Genomic DNA, 22,556 nt, shown 5'->3' with positions numbered 1-22,556 from the left:
GAGAACCACTGATCTAGTACGTCAGTCATCAGACATATCTAGGATATTTGACGTAAAATTTGGGCAAGGTTTCAGTGTGATCACAGCCCTATTGACTCCCGTCATAAAATGTAAGTTAAATATTACTAAAACTATGAAACATATGTGGGGGGAAAAAAGTTTGGCGCTGATCGGTCCAGCGGTGAGATTATTGCCAGACAGACACACACAGACCCGCAGATGGCTCGCCTCTTGTAGAGCCACGCCGTGGAAATAGGCAATAAGCGATACAAGGAATGAGAGGAGTGCTAGGGGGTGAGGCAGAGTCTGAAGAGGTGAGTGCTAGGGGGTGAGGCAGAGTCTGAAGAGGTGAGTGCTAGTTGGTAGTTTAATTAGAGTCGTCGTCGCAGTCACAGTTTAGGTTTATTCAGGACCTTAGGCTAAGTTTAATACACAGCCGTTAGTTAAGCACCTTTAGGTTTTAATTATTACTTAGCTCTGGCACGGCTTGACCTCCCTCTGTCCATCTGTGTAGTGTTACCCCCCGTCTCCTAAACTCTTTCTGGGTCATAACAGACACTATTCTATCACCCAACAATAAATATGATTTAATATTTATTGTGCCGCAGGTCCAGTGCCAGGGCATGAGCCAGAAGGGAGGGGTTGGGGTTTATAAATAAAAAAGTGAAAGGAGAGGAAGTTGGATGGGATATTGGGGTCATTGTTGTATTAAATCAGAATAATAAAGCAGTGCATGAACAAGCAGCATCTAATAGAGTCGTCTGGGAGCAGCAGAACCACAGCTCCACCACGCACTCAGCGCCCATGCAAAGACACTGCAGATGCTGATACAAGCAAACAGCTGCAACAGCCAGTTTCAATCAACACATAGTAAGACTCTGAGCGGGGAGTAGCTCGTACCATAAAGTGCAGCTGTGCTTCTGCCAGTGGCTTTAAGTATTGCTGTAAAAAAAGATCTACCTCTGCTGAGAGGAAATTGTCCTGTAACCTTAATGAAATGATGTCAAAGTTGGCTGTAACTTAAAAACTGTTAAGATTGGCCGGCAGCTAGCAGCCTGCCTGGCTGTGTTAATGGGTCCTGTCTCAATGCCCTGTGGGTTTGATGACACCGTTTTAAATATAAATAAATATATGTATCAAACTACGTCACACATCCTCAACTACCGTATGCTTTAATGCCAGACATTACAGCCTTTTGTACAAGGAGGAAGGGGGAGAGAACAATGAACAGATGAAGCATTTAAACACACAAAGCAGTGTGTGACCTTAAGCAGACAGAGTGTATTATGTAACTATGCTCTGATCTCTACACTAACACTACGTCAGAGTCTGAAGAACACACAAATTCTACCTATTTATCTATCGATCTATCTATCTATGCAAAATATCTGCATATGTGAGTGTGCGCATGCACATCTGTAGGTCACGAGAGTAGTTCATCTCGAGAACCGTCCGTCCGTCCGAACGACTTCAAACTCGGCTTATGTGTGGCAGACGACCCGAGGGAGTGTGGTGCCCAGCATTAAGTCGGTCGGATAGGCGGTTGCCCATAACCGATGATCTAACCAATATGTATAACATACCATATATGGGCATATACTGATGACATCAGGAATCTCCATATATGGGCATAATAGGGACAAGGACAGACAGACACAGAGATCGCTGTACGGGCATAAAAGGGACACAGACAGACAGACGGGTATAACGGGTACTTTAACAATGGGTACTCTGACAATGGGTACAACGGGAACAAGGGGTATCACATAACTGTGTGGGGCATGCATTCCCAACTTGCATCGTTCCTGAGTAGGCCGTCTATAAGTCCACAAACCTTTTATGCCCATATATGGAGATCTCTGTATCTGACTGTCTGTCTATGTCCATGTCATGCCCATATATGGGGATGCCTGATGTCATCAATATGATGTCATACATGTAGTATTAACAGTACAGTTTGTGAACATCTAAGTTTAAACGTGGAGGCTGAGATTAACCACATACATGAAATATTGTATCGAGGCTGATTCTGTTGTTTTTGGGGTGGTGGTACACATTTGAAAGGTAAAATGGTACTTTTCTGTCCCACATGTAGTAATATTCTGATTGTCGAGCAAGGACAGAAGTGCTTCAGATTCGCCTGCAACACTTGTCCGTATGTCCACAACATTATCAGAAAGGTAAGCAACAGGAAATATCTCAAACTGAAAGAGATCGATGATGTCCTGGGCGGAGCCGCAGCCTGGGAAAATGTAGATTCTACTACGGAAACATGTCCAAAGTGTGAACATCCTCGGGCATACTTCATGCAGATTCAGACCAGATCAGCAGATGAACCTATGACAACATTCTATAAATGCTGCAATGCCCAGTGTGGCCACCAATGGAGAGATTGATACCTACACATCTTCAGTTATCTTTGGGGCTTAATGCAAATGTCCCAAAATGACTCCATAACTTAACTTTCTCATTCACTGGCCTCCAAGTACTATAATAACCGTACTGCACACAAGTACTCTGATTAGGGTACAACGGCCGATGCTAGTCTATATCTATCTACAATAATTCAAACTTGCCGTGTATATCGTCCAGGACCAGATGGAATGATGTGTCAATTGGGAATGCAATCGGATCAGCGGTTGTTAATATCATAATATACACCACCAGATCTCTGACCTGGAAAAAAATGTCTGCGAACAGAATCCCCGTCCGGAGCAAAAAACTAGAAAAGCGGGCCTGAGGAGGAGGCACAGGATTTGGTTCGGTTCTAATCTTCTCTGGTCGGTCTATCAGACTCCTTAAGTGATAGGCAGGGCTTTGCGAGACATTTGTACTGGGTCTCCATATGGAGATCTCTGTATCTGTCAGTCCTTGTTCCTGCTATGCCCATATATGGAGATCGTATATGCCCATATGGACATGCCCCCTTTTGTGCCCATATATGGAATGCCGGGAGGACCGGCGGGCTAGACGGTCCTCCTTTAAGATGACAAACATAAAGTTTGTACACCATGGTCAATGACAGAAGAAACCTAATTAGGCGGTCACACTCCTAGTATCTATAAATGTGTACATTTTGAGAACAGTGTGTGAAAATCTCTATGTAGATCCTTGAAGAATGCAAGGAATCTCTGTGAACCGTCTGACTGATGTCAGTACTATGATGTAATTTTGATGACATCAGGGATCTCTATATGGGCATAAAAAGCACACAGCCAGACAGATACAGAGATCTACATAAATGGGGATAAAAGGGACAGAGGCAGACAGACAGACATTCCATATATGGGCATAAAGACAGACACATGGTACAACGGGTATGCTGACAATGGGTACAACCGGTATCACATAACCTGAGGGGCATCGTTCTCAACGGGCATCGGCCTATAGTATCTGTAAATCCGTAAGTCTGTTTCTGTCCCTTTTATGCCCATATACACAGAAACAAAATGTTTCCGAAAACATTTAAGGCAATATAATAGGCAATGCACAGAAACTTGATTAAGCACTGCTAATACAGTATAGTATATAAATATTATTTTGGTTTACTTTGAGGTCCAAGCAAGGTGACCTCCAGGCAGGCCATGGTATTCGCCATGCCCAGGATGAGTGCTCATAAAAGACGTGCATATAGCCGGTGTCTGGAGATTGCAAAGCTCCATGCTGTTCAACCCCGCAGCATCACTGTTATTGGCTGAGACGTGCACAGCTCCTGTTTCACTATGTGTGTCACAATATGAAAATTAAATACTCTCAAAATACCATTTCAGCAAGACTTTCTGAAGGTCAAAAAGAAGAGATATGTCCGATTTAATAATCCATGTAGAAGTAAAGCTCCTTATGTCTGCTTTATTTCATTACTCGTGATCTCAATTACAGCATTTATATTCCAAATAGAATCATAGAAAACCTGATATGTAACCGATGTCACAAGACAAAAAAGGGACGGCTAAAATGTACGTTTTAGCCGTATTAGTTTGAGCTTCTAATGGAGTTGATCATTAAGTAATGGAATGCTATCAGGTAGGGGGAAAATATAAACACCTGATACTGCTTTCTGCTTACTCACAAGCCTTATGGCTTCTTCATCTTCAATGTTGAATTGAACACCTCCACAAAAGAGCTCAAACAAACCAGACAGCCTAGCTGTTTCCTTGAACAACTTGTTCCCTGACTTTATTTTTTCTCTCAATGTTTTGAGTCTTCAGCCTTTCATCACATTTCTGCAAGCATGGTCAACAAACCACCAGTTTACATCAGCTGTTCTGCCTCCATCCTTCTCCATAGCCACTTGGACGGTAAATCAGACATTAATACACATCAAATGGTGTACTGAATGTTAGTTTAGTTTAGTATCTATGGATCGCTTGTCTCTCTTTTCTCAGCATGTCTTCTCAAATAGGGCTACAGTACATCCGCCGTTTAATCACTTGAACCCTGTATACTTTGTTGACCCGAGTCCCCTAGGGGTCTGTCTATAATAGCCTAGGTCTCTTCCTTTTTTCCCCTCTGAGTCTACACCAAATCTTTGTCGAAAAATGGCACATCTACAAGCTCACAATGTGTCGCAACGCAGGCAAATAATAGGCAAATATTTGCCTTTCATGACAATGATAAGAATTGGGATGCTAGGGTCAGTGTGGGTAAATCAGTAGGCCTACTTATTTTTGTTTGCCTGCTAGATGCTTTCACTGTGACACAGGAGAGCTTGAGTGATTGTTCCCCATTGATTATGGTCCATCGATTATGGTCACTCAGACAGAGTTAAATCAGCTGGTCCACATCCAGAGTGTTCCTCACTGATTATGATCACTCACACACAGCTGGCCCATATCCAACTACTTCAGCTCTGTTTCTGATGACACCACATGTTGGCGCGTGAGAGGTCATCACACAATACATACAATATACAATCACGGACACAGTGGTGTCATGATATCAACCTCGCCCTGATTGTCGACTACAGCAGTAGTTCTCAAGTTCTCAAACTATTTAAGCACCCTATTTTATACTTTTGCCATTTGGAAATAGCTGGTCTGCTATTTTAAAGAATTTAAACATTTTGAAAAACCCTGAAACATTTTGAAAAACGTTTGAATAATTTGGTCTGAGGAAGATCTCCGACTCCGAGGACCTCCCATGGGCCATCTGAAGAAATTCAGCATGAGCCCTTGAGAGAGGGCACTCTGACAAGCTGAATCACCGCAAAGCCTGACAAAGCAAAAAGTCTGATACATACCCAGAGTATTGCCCACCAGAGTATTGTCTTGATCAGGTTAAGGGTTAGCACATTAATGTGCATGTACAGTAGAAAGAAAGGAACTGGCCTAAACTGATCATAGTGTTTGTAAATCCACCGTGGTACATCCGGCTTTGTCGGGCGTCTATGTGAACACAATTGGCCCGTGTTCGGGGGAGGGAAGCCGGGTGATAATGGTCATTGCTCATTGCACATACTCCTACAGGCTGGGACGGCACCTGTCAGCAGGGAGTGTTGGGCAGGAGAAGTAGGACGAAGGCCCTACGTCCTCCCGGTGGGGGCTCCTCACTGGCAGGTGAGTCAGTAGATACAACATCAGTGACAACAAAGAAATGTGTGTGGGGAGGAATTAATTGGCATAACGACTAAATTGGGGAGAAAAAAGGGGTACAAAATAATTGGCTACACTAAATTTAAAGAAAGAAAAAAATAAATGACCAATGGGCACCCTGAAGAAAAACCAAATGACACCAGGAGATATAAAGAGCTCTGTGCTACACACAATCAAACTTTATACCAGCGTCATCTGAGAAAACGTTTAATTGCACTCATTCAAGTGCCTCTGCTTATAATCGACTGTTTAAACTACAGTCTACTCTACTGTATAACAGCACCTGATACAATTGAACCATAACACTTATTATAATTGCCATAAAGAGGCAGGTTTCCACCATAATTTGCTAACTGTGCACTTCTTGGTTGAACTCGGTTAACGCTCTAAAGATCTCTCATGCCAGTGTGTAGGCCATTTTCTCACATTGCATAGTTTAAGACACTAAGAGAAACATCAGCAGAATCCTGATCTGTACAATATTAGAGTTTGTGATGCACATTGCGTGCCAATCGCGTAGATCTACGCGAACCTAAATAATTGCGCAGCGTGCCAGTCGCGTAGATCTACGCGAAGTGGTCTTTTTTTTCCCCGCAGGTTCACATTTCATTGTAGGCCTCCCTCGCAGTGACACATTTCATTGTAGCACACCCGGATATGGAAATATCCGTATCCGGAGATTTTCGTTCCCACCGCCGTCGCTCTAAATCTTCCCCTAATCCGCCATTATCTCGGTTGTTGTTTTTCTCCTCGCTGATCGCTGTTTAACATAAACCGCGACAACTGCAAAATGGAATGTCGCCGATTGAAACGGTCTTCTCTGGGCCACTCACACAGCTACCCTGTGTGTCTACAAACAGTTTAACGCGCGATCTTAAGGTATTTAGCGAGGTCTGTGGGGACGTGAAAAAAACAACAATAAATCGCTGGCACTGGTGAGTACATTATGATATTAAACTCTGGCGTGGAATGTGTTAATAGTAATAATAATATTTCACATAATTGATCCACTTTAGAAACCTAACCTTCCACTTGATCCACATTAGAGACATTCCACCACCTATCTCATAATTAAGTACACTGTAGCACAGTTGAAAGAAAGAAAGAAAGAATAAAAACCCTGGAAAACATACAATTACATTCAATGTGTCAGACTAGATACTGTCAGATTCATTGGCGAACCACTGGCCAACAATCCTCCCAGACGCTTATCCTGATCTGAACTACTTCAACCCATGCCTAAATGTAACCATCTCTAGCCTAAACACAACCATGTCTAACCATATACCTGTACCTAAACTTAACCACTTCAAACCAAATGTCTAAGCACAACCATTTTAACCTAAACTTGAACATCTCTAACCTAATGTCTTAACACAACCATTTTAACCGTACAGTATATCTAAACTTCTAATCTAAATCTGCTTCATCAGTCCCTGCGGTAACTGGAAGAGTAGGCATCTGAGAAGTCTGGGCACATCAATGTTAAATTGGCTCTTTTTTAGAGAAGAAATTAAGAATAAATCTATGCTTTGGAAAATGGTTTGAAATAAGGTAAAGTATACTGCATGATTTGAAGAAGCTTGAACATTTGAAATCTAAGGCCTAATATTTCAACAATTGCAAAAAAATGCTACTGTCATTATGGCATAAACAATAAGTTGAAGGGTAAATTTAGGTCTGAGATTGATGTACGGTACCGTGCTTGTTCAAATCATGCATACTTTACATTATTTCAGACCATTTTCCAAAGCATACGTTTATTCTTTATTTATTTCACATTTTGGAAAAGGATAGCCAATTTCACATTGAGGTGCGACTTCTCAGGTGCAACACTGTTCCTGTATGCGTCCCTGTTTAATGCGGGTGGTCAATACCCATGTGCAATGTCAGATCGATTGACCTAAGGAGAAAAGTAAATGAGAATGTAACTCTATAAATGTCCCCCATCAGCCGGTTGGTCATTATGTCACTGTAGCACGTCAAATGCTACAGTGGGTTCTTGTCGACACAATTGACTTAACTGTTTTGTAATTAAAGCTTAAGCGCTCTATTGACTACTCAACACACATACATGAACAACCACAAAGGACTATATTGGTGCAACATAATGCCAACACAACCAGTAGGGGGGATGCAACCAGAGGCTATCAGAACCTGAATCAACTTTATTGTCACATCACAGGTTTAGTGTAAAACAGTGGCTCCATTGTTTTTGTTATTTCCATCAGAGAAAGGGAAGAAGAGGGGGGGGGGGGGAGAGAGAGCCATCAAGTTCTGTTTTGCCTTGTAGGTCATCACCAGAGCTTTGAATTTGATGCGGACAGCAACCGGAAGCCAGTGAAAGGAATGGTGAGACCCAACCGACGAGATAATGGACTCTCTTGTCTACAATCTGTCATGCTGCCTCTGAACTGAGCCCTTCCACCGTTCTCAGAACACTACAATGACTTTCATGAATGACCAGACATTTCTAGAAACTGGCATCCACTGAAATGGTCCTCAGGGGCCTTGAATTGGATCTGTCTTTCTCTCAGTGAGGGAGGATTGGAAATATAATGCAGAAACCACATAAATCCTTGTAATTACACAGACAGACGCGCGCGCACACACGCTCACGCACACACACACACACACACACACACACACACACACACACACACACACAGCTTCTGAATTCCATGTATGTTTTAATTGGGTTTTTAATTGCATCTGATTTGACGTCCTTCCATGACAGTTCACTTAATAAACAATTCCACTGTTCATTAATGAAAAGTATTTTCTATTGACTCCGCATCAATAATGTAATACATATCAATGTCTCCTCCCACACAGCGGAGCACTTTTCATTACAGTGGAGTAAGATACTTGATCCCCCTCTCATCTAGAACTCTGATAATACAATGTACTTCATCTGTGGCTTTCAGTTTCTGATACAACTCTGATCATACAACATATTGATCTTGGTTTTCAGTTTCTGATTGAGCTCTGATAATACAACATATTGATCTGTGGTTTTCAGTCTCTCACAGAACTCAGAGAATACAAAGTAATTTTGTACAACAAAAGTGTATGTGTTAATGAGGCCTACCAAATGTCGATGTGTTCTAGCTTGCATGTGTGAGGGTGCGCACGCACGCACGCACGCACGCACGCACGCACGCACGCACGCACGCACGCACGCACGCACGCACGCACGCACGCACGCACGCACGCACGCACGCACGCACGCACGCACGCACGCACGCACGCACGCACGCACGCACGCACGCACGCGTGTGTGTGTGTGTGTGTGTACAGACCCAGACATGCCAGATATTGTCACTTGCTGCCTGTATGGAGGTCCAGAACAGATGGTTGTAAAGCCATTGAGCCAAAGCCTTAATAGAGCCACAGCTGCTGGCAGACAAAGTGAATCTGGGCCCATATGCACTGCTTTGGACCACACAGCACTGCTCGCTTTGCTCTGCTGTGGGACACAGCCCATCAACTATGACTCGGCCCATTCATACACATCCACACACAGTCATTTATTCTAATTTAACTAGAGTGCCAGCAGACAGGTGACTTGTTATTTCTGTCATATGTTTTTCCTGAATGCCACAGATGGGCTCCTGGTACCAATACACTGCTACCAAGGGCCCATCCTTCCACATCTGAAGGCCAAAGCTACTCCAAAAGGAAAAATGTATGTCCTCGTCTTTGCTCATTTATCATCCAGTAAACACTAACTCCAAAATGGCAAAAGCTGCCAGGAAGTCTTTATTGAGTTATCTTTCATGTGTGAAGAAAATAGTTTGATTTCATTATGTAAAAACCTTGTGTTTACTCGACATTTCAATTTAACACAAAAAAAAGCTCTCCTTTCTACTACAGTGCAGCGGCAGCAAAAGTAAACAAAGTGATTACACCTAACCGCAAATGTTTTGTCAGCATGTTGAATGCAACAGCTAACATATTTACACAATACAGTATATTGAACGTATTAGCAAGAAAAAATGAAGATCTGACAACAGATTTGCGAGTTAATGAGCAAACTGTATAGAAGGCAGGTGAGCTGAAGATAGACACAGAGGAGAGGAGTTTTAACTAGTATTAATCACTGCTGAATGTTTACTGAGTGGCAGCCACCACTGCTCAATTATCACCTCTGCTCTGCTCTGGGCACAAACAGATTGTTGCTGTCAGGTAGAAACCTTGAATGTCCACATTTTCTTTGAATTTTTTTCTTTGAAGTAAATAGACCTGTGCTACAAGCTCACAACGTGTTGTGAGCTTATAGATTTGCTATTTTCACTACTTTTGTGCGACACTCAATCACATACCGTACATGTCTGTCTGTCTGTCTGTGTCACTCTCTCGCTCGCACGCACGCACGCACGCACGCACGCACGCACGCACACACACACACACACACACACACACACACACACACACACACACACACATACACACACACACACACACACACACACACACACACACACACAGTTGTGTTGTTGGTGATTTAAGTTGTTATCTGGTTTGTTGCAGCAGTCTCATCCCAGGTGCCTCACAGTGGGCGTCTGACCATTAATGACTTTTCTCTCTCTCTCTCTCTCTCTCTCTCTCTCTCTCTCTCTCTCTCTCTCTCTCTCTCTCTCTCTCTCTCTCTCTCTCTCTCTAGTTGTGAAATCTCACAAGGGAGTTTCATTTGGAGAGAAGCTGGGAGCAGCACAGGTGTGGTGAGGGGGTTCAGAGGAGCTGAGTGAAGTAGTATTAGCAGTGAAACGGGTGATAAATGAGAGTATACTGTCTGGGTTCGGAGCATGGAGGTGCTGTACGTATAGACCTGTTGTCAAGAGAAGATGAGGTGGAGTAGAAGGGTAAAACTGGGACAGAGCTTTAGTTATCAGCTTGCCGTTGTGTTTATTGCGCTAACAATGTGTTGCTTCGTGACAGGTCAATTGCCGTGTTCAGGTTTCGGTAAATGCCATTGGACGGGTTATTGTGTGTGTGGGTAAAATAGGATGTCTTTCCTACTCTCTGAGTCATTGCTCTGTCTCTCTCTCTCCCTCCCTCCCACAAGTTCAAGCACTGAATCAAGTAAAGAACGCAAAGCTAATTAACAGGCTTGTAAAAATATGTTGTTTTGCTAGCTACACTTTGATGGGTAAAGACACATTAAGGTAGAAACATTAACCTAAATGAAACACACCCATCTTAAACTGTGTTTACGTAATCACAATATGTGCTGCAGCAGAGCAGGCGAGTGGTGTTTGTAGTAGGGCAGTCACCATGATGAAATGTTACTTGATGATTAATTATACTATTGATAATTGTGATTAACGATTTAATTGTGTTTTTGCATTGAACATTGGAACATGCAATAGAAATACAAATTACATTTCTGTTTGCATTTTAGGCTGTAAACAAAAATCACACAAGGCAGACATGACAAATAACTTAAATATATTATGAAATGACTGACTTATTTAATATTTTTTATACTTTCAAAATATATTTTCTAAATAGTGTAAATAACCGATTTACACGCTCACAGCTGTGAGCTTTTACAGTAGATCTGCTATTACTGCTATCTTTGGATTTCTTTGGAAAATGCATGAAAAATAAATGTCTACATGGAAACGATTCTGACGATTATGCAAAATAATTGCGATTATATCTTAAATAATTGAGATTATACGATTATGTAATAATTGTGGCCTAGTCTGTTAGACTGATGGTGGTGTAGAATGATGTCAATGAGTATAGAACTGGGAGTCGATGGCACTTAGAACAGATGGTGTTCAAACTGCCTCAATGAGTGTGAACAACTCCAGAACTTGGTCATATAACACCCACTGCGCTGCCTCTCTGTGCCAGCAGCCATGACACCAGTCTGGACGGACCAGCATGATAGGGAGAAATTTGATTATACATCTAGACGTGCCAGAACAGCCACTGAACTGCAGCACACGCACGCACGCACGCACACAGTCCCACGCTATGTCAAAAAGAATTTTGCATTTAGGCAAAAAGAAATCGACATAAAGGACAGAAAAGTACTTCATCCCTGGACCCCTAGAGATAAGCACCGACTCAGGACAGAAGGGATTTTAGAAACTCTCTGCTTTCAAGACATGGAGGAGGCGCCTGAGGCAGGAAGCCAGAGCAGTATGTGAGGTAGGAGGGAGAGAGCCCGCTGGAGGCCACAAGAGAAAGCAAAAGCTCACAGTCACAGTGACTAAGCACCAGGGTCAACGGAGCCACACAAAAAAAGAGAATGAAAGGTTCAAAAAGATTTGTGTGATGTTGAGTCACAATCGGTTCCACCATGGCTGGAAAAAGGCAAAAAGAGAAACAGAGCAGCTAGGCACTGAGTCACAGTGACTATAGTGCAGGTTTTCCTGCAGGAAAAAAGTTAGGCCCGGTGCTATGGCCCGGGCCAAACGAGTTGGTGTGATGATGGAAAACACAACTGCATTATGCTATTGTTAGTCACATTTATTCAACATTGTGTTAAGCTTTGTACCACTGTACCAGTATTAGATTGTATCAGCCATTTTTAAATGTAAGTCCAGTTTCAATCGCCCTTGTTAGTTTTCATCATATTTAGTCAACCTCATCCTGTTTTTATTTAGTCAAGTTTTAGTGGACTAAAAGTCGAGCATTTTAGTCTTTATCTTAGTCCAACAAAACATTAAGTATTTACTATTTAGTTTCGTTTCAGTCAACAAAAACAGTTTACATTTTAGTCTAGTTTTAGTCAATGAAAAATATTTTAGTCTACTCCATTCCATGCAAACATTTCTGAAAATCTACATATTAATAGAAAATATAATGTGTAAACTAACAAACATCATGAATTTACACATCACTGATGATAGTGCTGTCAAATAAGTCTATGGATCTATGAAAAAGTTTAATCTGCAATACGTTATACAATATGTAGTGGGGGGTCCCTGCTTCATCTCTCTGACAGCTAAGGGGTCCTTGGCCTGAAAAACGTTGAAGACCCCTGGTATAGAACTATACTCTTATCCCATAACATCCTAACAAGACAACACTTGGTTATAGTCAGAACCGATGTCCAACGTCTAAAAACCAGGTTAGAACAGTAAATGCAGAACCCCCCGGGCCCCCCCCCCCACACACACACACACACACACACTCACACACACACAAACGCACACAAACACGCGCGTGCGCTGCACACTGCGTTCATCCATGTTGCTACAAGCTAGGCTAACGTTACTATTATTGGGCTTGGGTTGGCTACAGGTTTATGGTACGTTAAAGACAGCTGACATTGCAACATACATTGACCATTTCCACTCACATTCTCCACACAATTCCTGGGGGGGCGGAGGGGCGGGATTATATCCATTACATCAGCCAGTTCCCTGTTCTTTAGTCCAATAAAGCCTATTATGTTCCGTTATTGTCGCTTGGCGAACGTAAAGTTGATAATGTTGGATGGATCATGTTGCAAACACCTCGACTCGGCGACAGAAGATAAACTGCGTCGTAGTTTTGTAACTTTTGTAACTGCTGGGAGCGCAGTAACTGTCAATTCAACTGTGTGTGTGTGTGTGTGTGTGTGTGTGTGTGTGTGTGTGTGTGTGTGTGTGTGTGTGTGTGTGTGTGTGTCGCTGCACGGGCAAGCAGCTGCTCGTTTGTTTTGTTATGTGGGAAGAACGCTCGTCCCAAAACACGCTCGCCCCGGGTCTAATCCGTTGGCCTCCGTGCGCGAAACAAATGGGGGCGAGTGTGATTTGGGGCGAGGAACGGTTACCACAGTGCACTTCTCAACCAACTCAATTGCGGCGGAAATAATAGGATTAATATTATGGGGATATAATCCTACAGACTACATAATATATTGGAAATTACAAAAATAAATATAATAACAGATGCCTTTACTGTATGGGCGGCTATTTTTATTTATTAAAAACATTCCTGAGCCTTGTGCGTGCATTGCAACATTGCATAATTTTCACCAGATTTGTTTTGGCTCGGTGGTAAAAATGTCAGGCCCGGCGCGGACTGCCGGAAACCCTGTAGTGGACTAGTGGAGACACAGGTATACAGTGATATGAGCATGTTACAAAAGATAAAGTAATGCAAAGTCAAGTGATATTGAAGCTATATATTCATAACAGGGTTGGGTTAAGGCACTGGTTAGGTGATAGTGGAGAGCATTCAGGTCACTTTGGCGGGGGGCTCTTCCTTAGGTCCATATACAGTATAGGCCAAGGAAAGTATACATTATAGGCTGTAGAGAAGGAGATCATGGATCCGGAGGCAAGGAAGGAGACAGGGCTGAAAAGGAGCATAAAATGAGATTCTCAGACTTTGGGACTTCATCTCCAAAGAGGACACGACAACCTCAAAGCCACTTAGGATGCAGTGGATACAAGTCAAGCCAAGTATTCTCCGGAACATTGTACAGAGTCACCCAGCTGTAGGCTAATTGTCCAGGGAATATACTCTCACTGGTTGAGCTGATACTTTGTCTCTGGCAGCTGGTTGCTGAGGTAACCATATCACCTGTATGGGGAAAGTAGTCTATTCTTGGAACGCAGCTAGCCGGGCTGAAAAGAGGAAGTGAGAACTGCTGGCCAGATTCTCTATTTCTCTGTAAAATAGAATGAGACAGGCAAAGAAATGGTATGTTTTCATTGCAGCTTCATATAGGCTGGGGGTTTCCAAATATTTTTCAAAGCAGGCTTTATTTGAAAATACCTTAGGGTAAGTATATTTATAGTCCTAAACGCACGCATGCACGCACACGCACGCACACACTCTAATCTACTAGTTGGCAGAGCTATTCCTATGCTGAGACAGTTGCAGTTGATTCTCATTAACTCATCCTTCATTCAAACAGCCAATTACTGAGACACAATAATAGTTCCTTCTCACACACCAGGTTCAGATGGGGAGAGAGAGAGAGAGAGAGAGAGAGAGAGAGAGAGAGAGAGAGAGAGAGAGAGAGAGAGAGAGAGAGAGAGAGAGAGAGAGAGAGAGAGCGAGAGAGCGAGAGACAGACAGACAGACAGACAGACAGACAGACAGACAGACAGACAGACAGACAGACAGACAGACAGACAGACAGACAGACAGAGAGGCTGATTTGCTCATGTGGAGTCATGGATATAGGCAACATATTTGTTTCTGATACTTCTAATAAAATGAATTAATGTTACGTTAATGACTTCTCAGCCTATTACTGCACCACTGAAATCTGCAAATCTATTTTTTATTTTTTTACCCAGAGCCCCACCGCATGGTTATGTCCAAGTCTTAATAATTTATGACAGGACATTAAAAGTTTAATACATTGTATTACAATAAAGATGACATTAAAGATTTAACATATATTACAAAAAGATATGACAGTTTAATGGCACACTCTCACCATCAATAACTGTTTGAAGGTGTGTGTGTGGGTTAGATATTACAATACCAGAGTCATAAACACCCTCAACACATAAGTACAAGTTATATTTCACTTTTGATGGTATTGGTATGCTAATTTCTTTATGACAGATAGCCAACTCTCGTTCATGATCATTAACTGTAATTATTATGTAGATTGGATGAATGTCTGCAACTCTCAGCATGTCCAGAATAAACACCCACCGTCAAATAAACACAAGGGATATCACCCGATACATCTCGCCCCCCCTACCACACACACACACAAACCCTACCACCCCATACCCATCTTCCATACCAAGCGATTCCTACCTGAAAGCCCCACATACCCAGTTCATCACAGCACATAGTAATGTGTTATTAACCAACCTGCCAAATTAATGAGAAAAAAATGGCAAGTTGCGAAGATTTGCTTGCAATGTCGAGAAAAAACACAATGAAGCTCTCTATGTTGATGTCCCAAGATGAACTTGGTGTTCAAGATATGACCGATATAATAAAACACTCTTGACGATGTTCTTTAACTGCAGAGGTTGTTGTGTTTATTTGGCTTCTCTCGTACACACAGCTGTGTTGTTTTCGTAGCATACATGGAATGAATACTTCCGGCGCATGCGCGCCCAATACAGTCTGGTCTTAAAGACACACACACACAATTGTACTTTCAGTACATTCATTCACATGACATCTCCCCTTCTTTGAGTCAGAGACAGTGTATACTGTTGAATACAAAATTAGTGCAGTGTCCTCTCAAACGAGCAAATAATCTGAGCTCTTAGCAGTGCAAAGTAATACTGTAACTACAATATCAATCAGTTCCCTTTTTCAAAATGAACCAACAAGAGAAAATAGAAAAGTGCCATTAATCAAGGTGCTATAATAACAAACAATACTTCCTTTCCCCCTGTTTTTTTCTTCTTGTCTTTTTTTTTTTTTTTTTTTTTTTTTAACAGAGAGAAAGTCACAGTAGAACATAAATCAACATTGTGTGCTCTTTTTTCTCATTTTTTTACTGAGGGTATGGGGTAGACAACCCAGTCACCTCTATAGCTGCCGGAGGTTATTCTGCTCCATTGAGGCAAGCCACATGTTTAACACACAAAGTCAGTAAACCTTTCTGGTGGACGGATGACTCTGCCCCTGGAAGTCACCTGAGCTGGTTCTGGAAGACGATTCGCAGGGCCCGCCGGGACAGTCTCACGAACAGGGGAAACAAGCTCCCTAGCAGGTGACACGGCCCCTCTGACAGGTGAACTCGGAGGTGTAAGCCGGGGTGGTGATGGTTGCTCGCTCGCTTGCATGTCCTCTGCCTCTCCAGGAAGGAATGTAGGTCGTAGGTGGCGCCTGTTTCTCCGCAAGGTCCCGTGGTCCGTCTGGATCAGATAGGACCTCGGAGCTGAGTGTGGATGCTGAACCGTTGCTGCTGTCGTCCAGCCGGACTCACCGTCGAGTTTCACAGCCACGCTCTGCCCTGGGCTGAGAGGTGGAAGTGCTCTGGCACCGTAGCGTCGGTTGTAAGCATGCCTGTAGCTCCTTTTCGCCCTGGCGTCAGCTTCACGCACCTTAGCGAAGTTGGGCCACACAGGCAACAGCACTTTATCGACTGTAGGCACCGTCGTCTTGATCTGGCGGCCCATCATCAGCTGCGCAGGACTGGCACCCGTGGCTTGTATTGGTGTAGCTCTGTAGCTCATGAGAGCCAGAAACGGGTCATCCTGCCGTAGAATCCTCTTCGCCGTCTGCACTGCTCTCTCAGCCTCACCGTTGGCTTGAGGGTAGTGAGGACTAGAGGTGATGAGCTTAAAGTCATATGTCACAGTGAAACTCTCAAACATTTTGCTTGTGAACTGTTTGGCATTATCAGTGTGAAGCTCATCTGGACAACCCCACCTGGCGAAGATATTTTTCAGACGAGCAATTGTGGTCTCACTCTTCATGTCTGGTAGATGAGCTATTTCTATGTAGCGAGAATAATAGTCAACAACTACCAAGTAGTTTTCTTTCTCATACTCACAGATGTCCGCCCCGATCGTCTGCCAGGGCCTCTGTGGTAGTGGCGTTGTAATCAGAGGCTCCTTCCTCTGTGTAGGTCTGACTCGCATGCACTCGGGACATTTTGTCACCAGTTCCTGGATCTCTCTCTCCAGCCCAGGCCACCACACACTCATGCGTGCCCGTTCTCTGCACTTGGTGATGCCCTGGTGCCCGTCATGCAAACGGTTGAGTATTTCTTTCCTCATACTGTGAGGAATCACGATGCGGTCTCCGTACAGCATGAGACCCTTTGATATCGACAGGCTGTTACTGCAGTGGTGATATGCTTTGCCTTGTGCTGGTACACTGCTCACGTACTTCGGCCATCCCTCTGTGATCAGTCTGCTCACCACCAGAAGGTCGTGGTCCACGCTCGTTTCCTGCTTGATCCGGTCCAGTTTGGATGGTGACACTGGCCACGCTGCATGAGCTGCGTCCTCGAACACTGAAACATCAGAGGTTAATTCAGACACTTCACTCGGAATTAGAGATAATGGCTGCCTGGAAAGTGTGTCAGCTACTGTCAGTGTTTTCCCAGGCACGTACTCTGCAATGGGGTTGTACTTCATCAGACGCATCAGCAATCGTTGGCACCGCAGGGGAACTCTATCGAGGTCCTTGTTGTTGATCAGAGGGACCAGCGGTTTGTGGTCTGTATGGACTGTGAAGCTGTCTAGGCCATAAAGGTACGTGGAAAATCTTTCACAGGCCCAGACAGCAGCTAGACACTCCTTCTCTATTTGCGCGTAGCGCTTCTCAGCATCAGTTAGTGTCCTTGAACAGAATGCTACTGGTTTCAGTCCATCTGAGTGTCTCTGTAGCAGTACACTGCCCAGCCCGTAGCTGCTTGCATCTGAACTCACTATTGTAGGTTTGTTTACATCATAGAATGCTAGTGTGGGTGCGGTGGAGAGGAGTTGCTTTACCTTGCGGTAAGGCTGAACGATTAATCGTTTTCAAACCGAAATCGCGATTTGAAACCACGCGATTAGCTAATCGCAAAGGCCGCGATTTTTTTATTTTTTCATAATTAATAATTTTAATATTAATATTAATCCCAGAGCACCCGCGGGACTTGTCTCCTTCTCTCCAGAGTGGCTGCCTGCCTCTCTCTACAGGGAGCGAGAGGGCAGCGCCCCCCCTCTCTCTCTCTCTCTCTCTCGCTCTGTCCCTCTCATAGTTAGGTCCCTCGCCGTCGGCTGCAAGTATTTAAAGTCCCCGATGCCGCGCGTAGCGGTAAAACATTATTTTCGGTGCGACACAAGTTGTGTAGTAGTAGTGTTGCTCCTATCTATGTTTGTTTCTGTAAGTGTAACTTATATTTTTCCCATCATTATTAAACTATTACTGTTGGACGCTGAGATTCAATGTAAACAATACGATGCAAAGCACTTCCTGGTTAGTGTTGCCAGGTTTTGTGAGAGAAATAAGCAACCCTGTCTATGAAAACAAGCCCAAAAGAAGCGACTATGAACTGTATCTTTGTCACTTATGTACAGTGGTGGAAAAAGTACTCAATTGTTGTACTTAAATAAAAGTATCAATACTGCAATGTAGAAGTACTCTGTTACAAGTAAAAGTCCCAAATTCAAAATTGCCTTGAATAAAAGTAGGCCTACAAAAGTATTGGTATCAAAATGTACTTAAAGTACCAAAAGTAAAAGTACTAATGTTTGAAAATAGCAGATCTACAAGCTCCGACGCGTTGTGAGCTTGTAGATCGGCTATTTTCAAATTACCTAGGTATAGAATAGGGCTAAAGTGGTTAATGTAGGTTTTATAATATTATAATTTATATCTGTAACTAGTCACTAAAGTTTTCAAATAATTGTAGTGGAGTAAAAGTACAATATTTGCCTCTGAGATGTAGTGGAGTAGAAGTTAAAGTATTGGAAATTAGAAATACTCAAGTAAAGTACAAATACCTCAAAATTTTACTTAAGTACAGTACTTAAGTAAATGTACTTAGTTACTTTCCACCACTGCGTTATGTATTCTGAGTTTTTCACTTCCAAGGAGTAGTAGTAATACAATGTACAGTAGGAGAGGACTTTGCCTTGTGAGACAAAAAAGTGTTACATTTTAGTTGAATGTTAATCTACATAAGCTAAATACTGGATATCAGTAGGTATGCTTCTGGAGCCATAAGTGAAAGACCTACTTATTCCACTGCTGTGAGTTGTTTACACAAAATGGTAATTACCGGTATTTGTTTAATTTTAGAAAATTTCAGAAAAAGCTTCTCTTCTTGAGCCATAGACCGCCGAAGTCTGACGTCATTTACACATCCTTTGTTTGTCTACCTGGTTCGCAGTTTTCCATCCCCGTTCTGAATCCCATAGACGTATTTAATATCGCGTCAAATAAGAACTGTGTTCCAAAAATAAACAAATGACCCCGGCGGGTTGACTCTTATGGATATGAAGCATCAACTGACGGTGAGAAAACGCTAATGTTACTTCCGCCGAATTAGTTACATTTTCGCCAGAAACAGACTGTATCAAATATAAGTGACTGACTATCATAAACGATACAGAACCTCCTCCCTGACAATAACGCCGACACGCGGTGTTTATTTTTGGACCACAATTCTTATATGAGACGATTCTAAGATGACCCAATGTTATTCTCCATAGAGAAATTACTTCCGCAAACCTGGGGATGAACGAGTGACATCAGGACTTCGGTGCTCTATAAGTTAATGAATTAACAAGTTCAATGTTGGGTTGTTTACAAAAATAAGCTATTTCTATTCCAGCTAAATGTTTAAATATATACATGGGGAAAAAAAGTACTTGGAAGATACATGTTGGAAGCAATGAAGCAATTCATATCTTTTAGTTCTCATCCTTATTTATTAGAATCTAGAACAGTAAATAAATGGTATGCCATTTGGTAATGTTCCATTACTTCCAATTACTTTTTAAAAGTACACAGTGAATACTAAACTGAAGCTTGACTTTAAAAAAAAATTAAAGATTTTTTTTTTTAAAGAAAAAAATCGCAATCAAATCGCAATCGCAATATCAGTCAGAAAAATCGCAATTAGATTTTTTCCCAAAATCGTTCAGCCCTACCTTGCGGAATGCGTTGTCTTGTGCTGCGTCCCACATCCACACAGCCTCGCACTTCAGCAGGTCGTTGAGTGGCTTTATCACTTCTGATAAATTAGGCAAGAAGCGCCCGAGATAATGGACCATGCCTAGGAACCTTCTTAAGCCCGGCACGTCACTTGGTGACTGTAGCTCTGTGATGGCGCTTACTTTTGAGGGGTCAGGCTGGATGCCCTCACTGTCAATTCGATGCCCCAAGTAGCTCAGCTGCTTTTGGCGCAGGAAGCACTTCTTGTCATTGAGCTTTAGACCTGCGCTCTCCAGGATACGCAGAACATTCTGGAGTCTCTCCTCGTGCTCCTTATCATCTGTACCATGGACAAGGATGTCGTCCATGTACACCTCTACTCCCTCTTGGCCTCTGAACAGCACTGACATTTCTCTCTGAAAGATCTCCGGTGCACTGGAGATCCCGAAAGGAAGCCGCTTGAAAAAGAACCTACCCACTGGGGTGATGAATGTGGTCAGTTTAGCTGTTTCTCTGTCTAGTGGAATTTGCCAGAAGCCGCTTGCCGCGTCGAGCAGGGAGAACACTCGAGACTCCGCCAGCTTTGGCAATATGTCATCTATGGTGGGCAGAACAAATCTCTCCCTCTTCACAGCCGTGTTTAGTCGTTTCAGATCAACACAGATCCTTACCTCACCACTTTTCTTGGGGACTGGAACTATGGGAGCACACCACTCTGTTGGCTCACTGATCTCCTCTATGACGCCGCACTTGAGCATCCTCTCCAGCTCCGTCTTGACTTTGGGAAGCAGAGGAGCAGACACTCTCCTCGCTGTGGTAATGCTGTATGGGACAGCATCGTCCCGCAGGCGTATTTTCACAGGTTTTATTTTTAAGAGGCCCAGATCCGCCCCGAATGTGCTCTGAACCTCCTCCACTCTCTTTACTAGTCCCATTGCCACCGCAACATTACGGCCTAACAGGTTGCTGCCATTAGCTGTCTTGATCACATGGATGTTGAACTTATATTGCCGGCCTTTGTACTTAGATATGGTAGTGAACAGTCCTAGACATTCAAGCCTACCTCCGGGGCTGTCAAAAGCTGTGGAGTCACTGGATAACTGGGGCAGGTGTTTGAGCTGATGGTAGGTGTCATCCGAAATCACACTGGCATCTGCACCAGTGTCAATTTTGAAGGTGACAGGAGTTGCACAGACGTTCAGTTTAACAGTCCATGGCCTATTGGAATCTGTCACGTAGAGGTATTTTGTTTTTATCTCACCAAGGAAGTGTCCTTCACTGTAATTGTCATCCTGCTGCTCCATTGTTGTCAGCTCATTCACTCTTGCAGAGCGGCACACGACGGCAAAGTGCCCAATCTTCTGGCAGTGTCTGCATTTTGCCTGCCTGGCTGGACACTGTGCATTATTCGGGTGGTCCCTTCCACACCTGAAGCACTTAGTTTCCTTAGCACCACCATCGCGATGCCCTGCTGCTTGGAAGCCGCCACTGCCCCGTGCCCTTCCCCGTCCTCTGTTTTGTTGGAAAGGCGCAGCGCGCGCATTGTGTCTGACCTCACTCAGGAATGTAGCATCTCCGCAGTTACAACAACTGTGTGCGACCTCACTGAGGAATGCTGCATCCCCCGAGCCAGCTTTAGCCTGTTGGCTAACTTGCCCCTTTATCTGCTCAGACTGTCTCACCATCTCAACGGCCTTCTCCAGCGTCAGATCTGCCATTAATTGCAGTTTCTCTGACATCTCTTTATCCAGGATTCCTATCACCAGTTTATCCCGAATATTTTCGATCTTCACCGGACCAAACTGGCAGGTCTCGGCCAGCTCGTAGAGCGTCCGGATGTATTCCTCCGCAGACTCGCCCCTCTTTTGCGAGCGGAGGTAAAAACGAGCACGTTCGTGGATAATGTTCACTTTCGGAATGAAATAATTATTCAATTTGTCCAACACAGTGTTATAGTCATTATTGTCCTCTCCTTCTTCCTCGTCCACCCCTACCTCGAAATGCAACGTGTTGAAAACTTGCTCAGCCTCCTTTCCGAGCGCATATAACAACGTGCTAACCTGCACAGCTCCATCCTCCTGGTTTAGCTTCGTGGCTAGCCGGTAGCGCTGGAACCGTTGCCTCCACTCCGGCCACAGTTCTGGGCGGGTGAAATCAAGGTTGTCGGGAGGGTGAAACTTGGCCATCTTCACTGGTTTGCTTCTGACACCATGTTCAAGATATGACCGATATAATAAAACACTCTTGACGATGTTCTTTAACTGCAGAGGTTGTTGTGTTTATTTGGCTTCTCTCGTACACACAGCTGTGTTGTTTTCGTAGCATACATGGAATGAATACTTCCGGCGCATGCGCGCCCAATACAGTCTGGTCTTAAAGACACACACACACAATTGTACTTTCAGTACATTCATTCACATGACACTTGGG

General features: G+C 43.5%; 2 protein-coding genes across 2 annotated transcripts in view; one reads left to right on the top strand and one right to left on the bottom strand.

The window, feature by feature from the left end:
• The window catches only part of cdh13 (cadherin 13, H-cadherin (heart)), a 266,521-nt gene that overhangs the window by 184,958 nt on the left and 59,007 nt on the right, over positions 1-22,556 (bottom strand). The gene's annotated exons all lie outside the window — the stretch shown is intronic.
• Positions 2,070-2,396, top strand: LOC308091463 (DNA-directed RNA polymerase III subunit RPC10-like; the record flags this gene model as incomplete). Its single annotated transcript, XM_080437089.1, has 1 exon — positions 2,070-2,396. One exon carries the CDS (start codon positions 2,070-2,072, stop codon positions 2,394-2,396), a length of 327 nt encoding a protein of 108 aa, XP_080293215.1.

The sequence above is a fragment of the Gymnoscopelus braueri genome, assembly GCF_963280865.1.
Source record: "Gymnoscopelus braueri genome assembly, chromosome: 9".
Classification (NCBI taxonomy): domain Eukaryota; kingdom Metazoa; phylum Chordata; class Actinopteri; order Myctophiformes; family Myctophidae; genus Gymnoscopelus; species Gymnoscopelus braueri.
The sequence above is the reverse complement of the archived record's forward strand: the minus strand, read 5'-3'. Positions and strand labels throughout refer to the sequence as shown.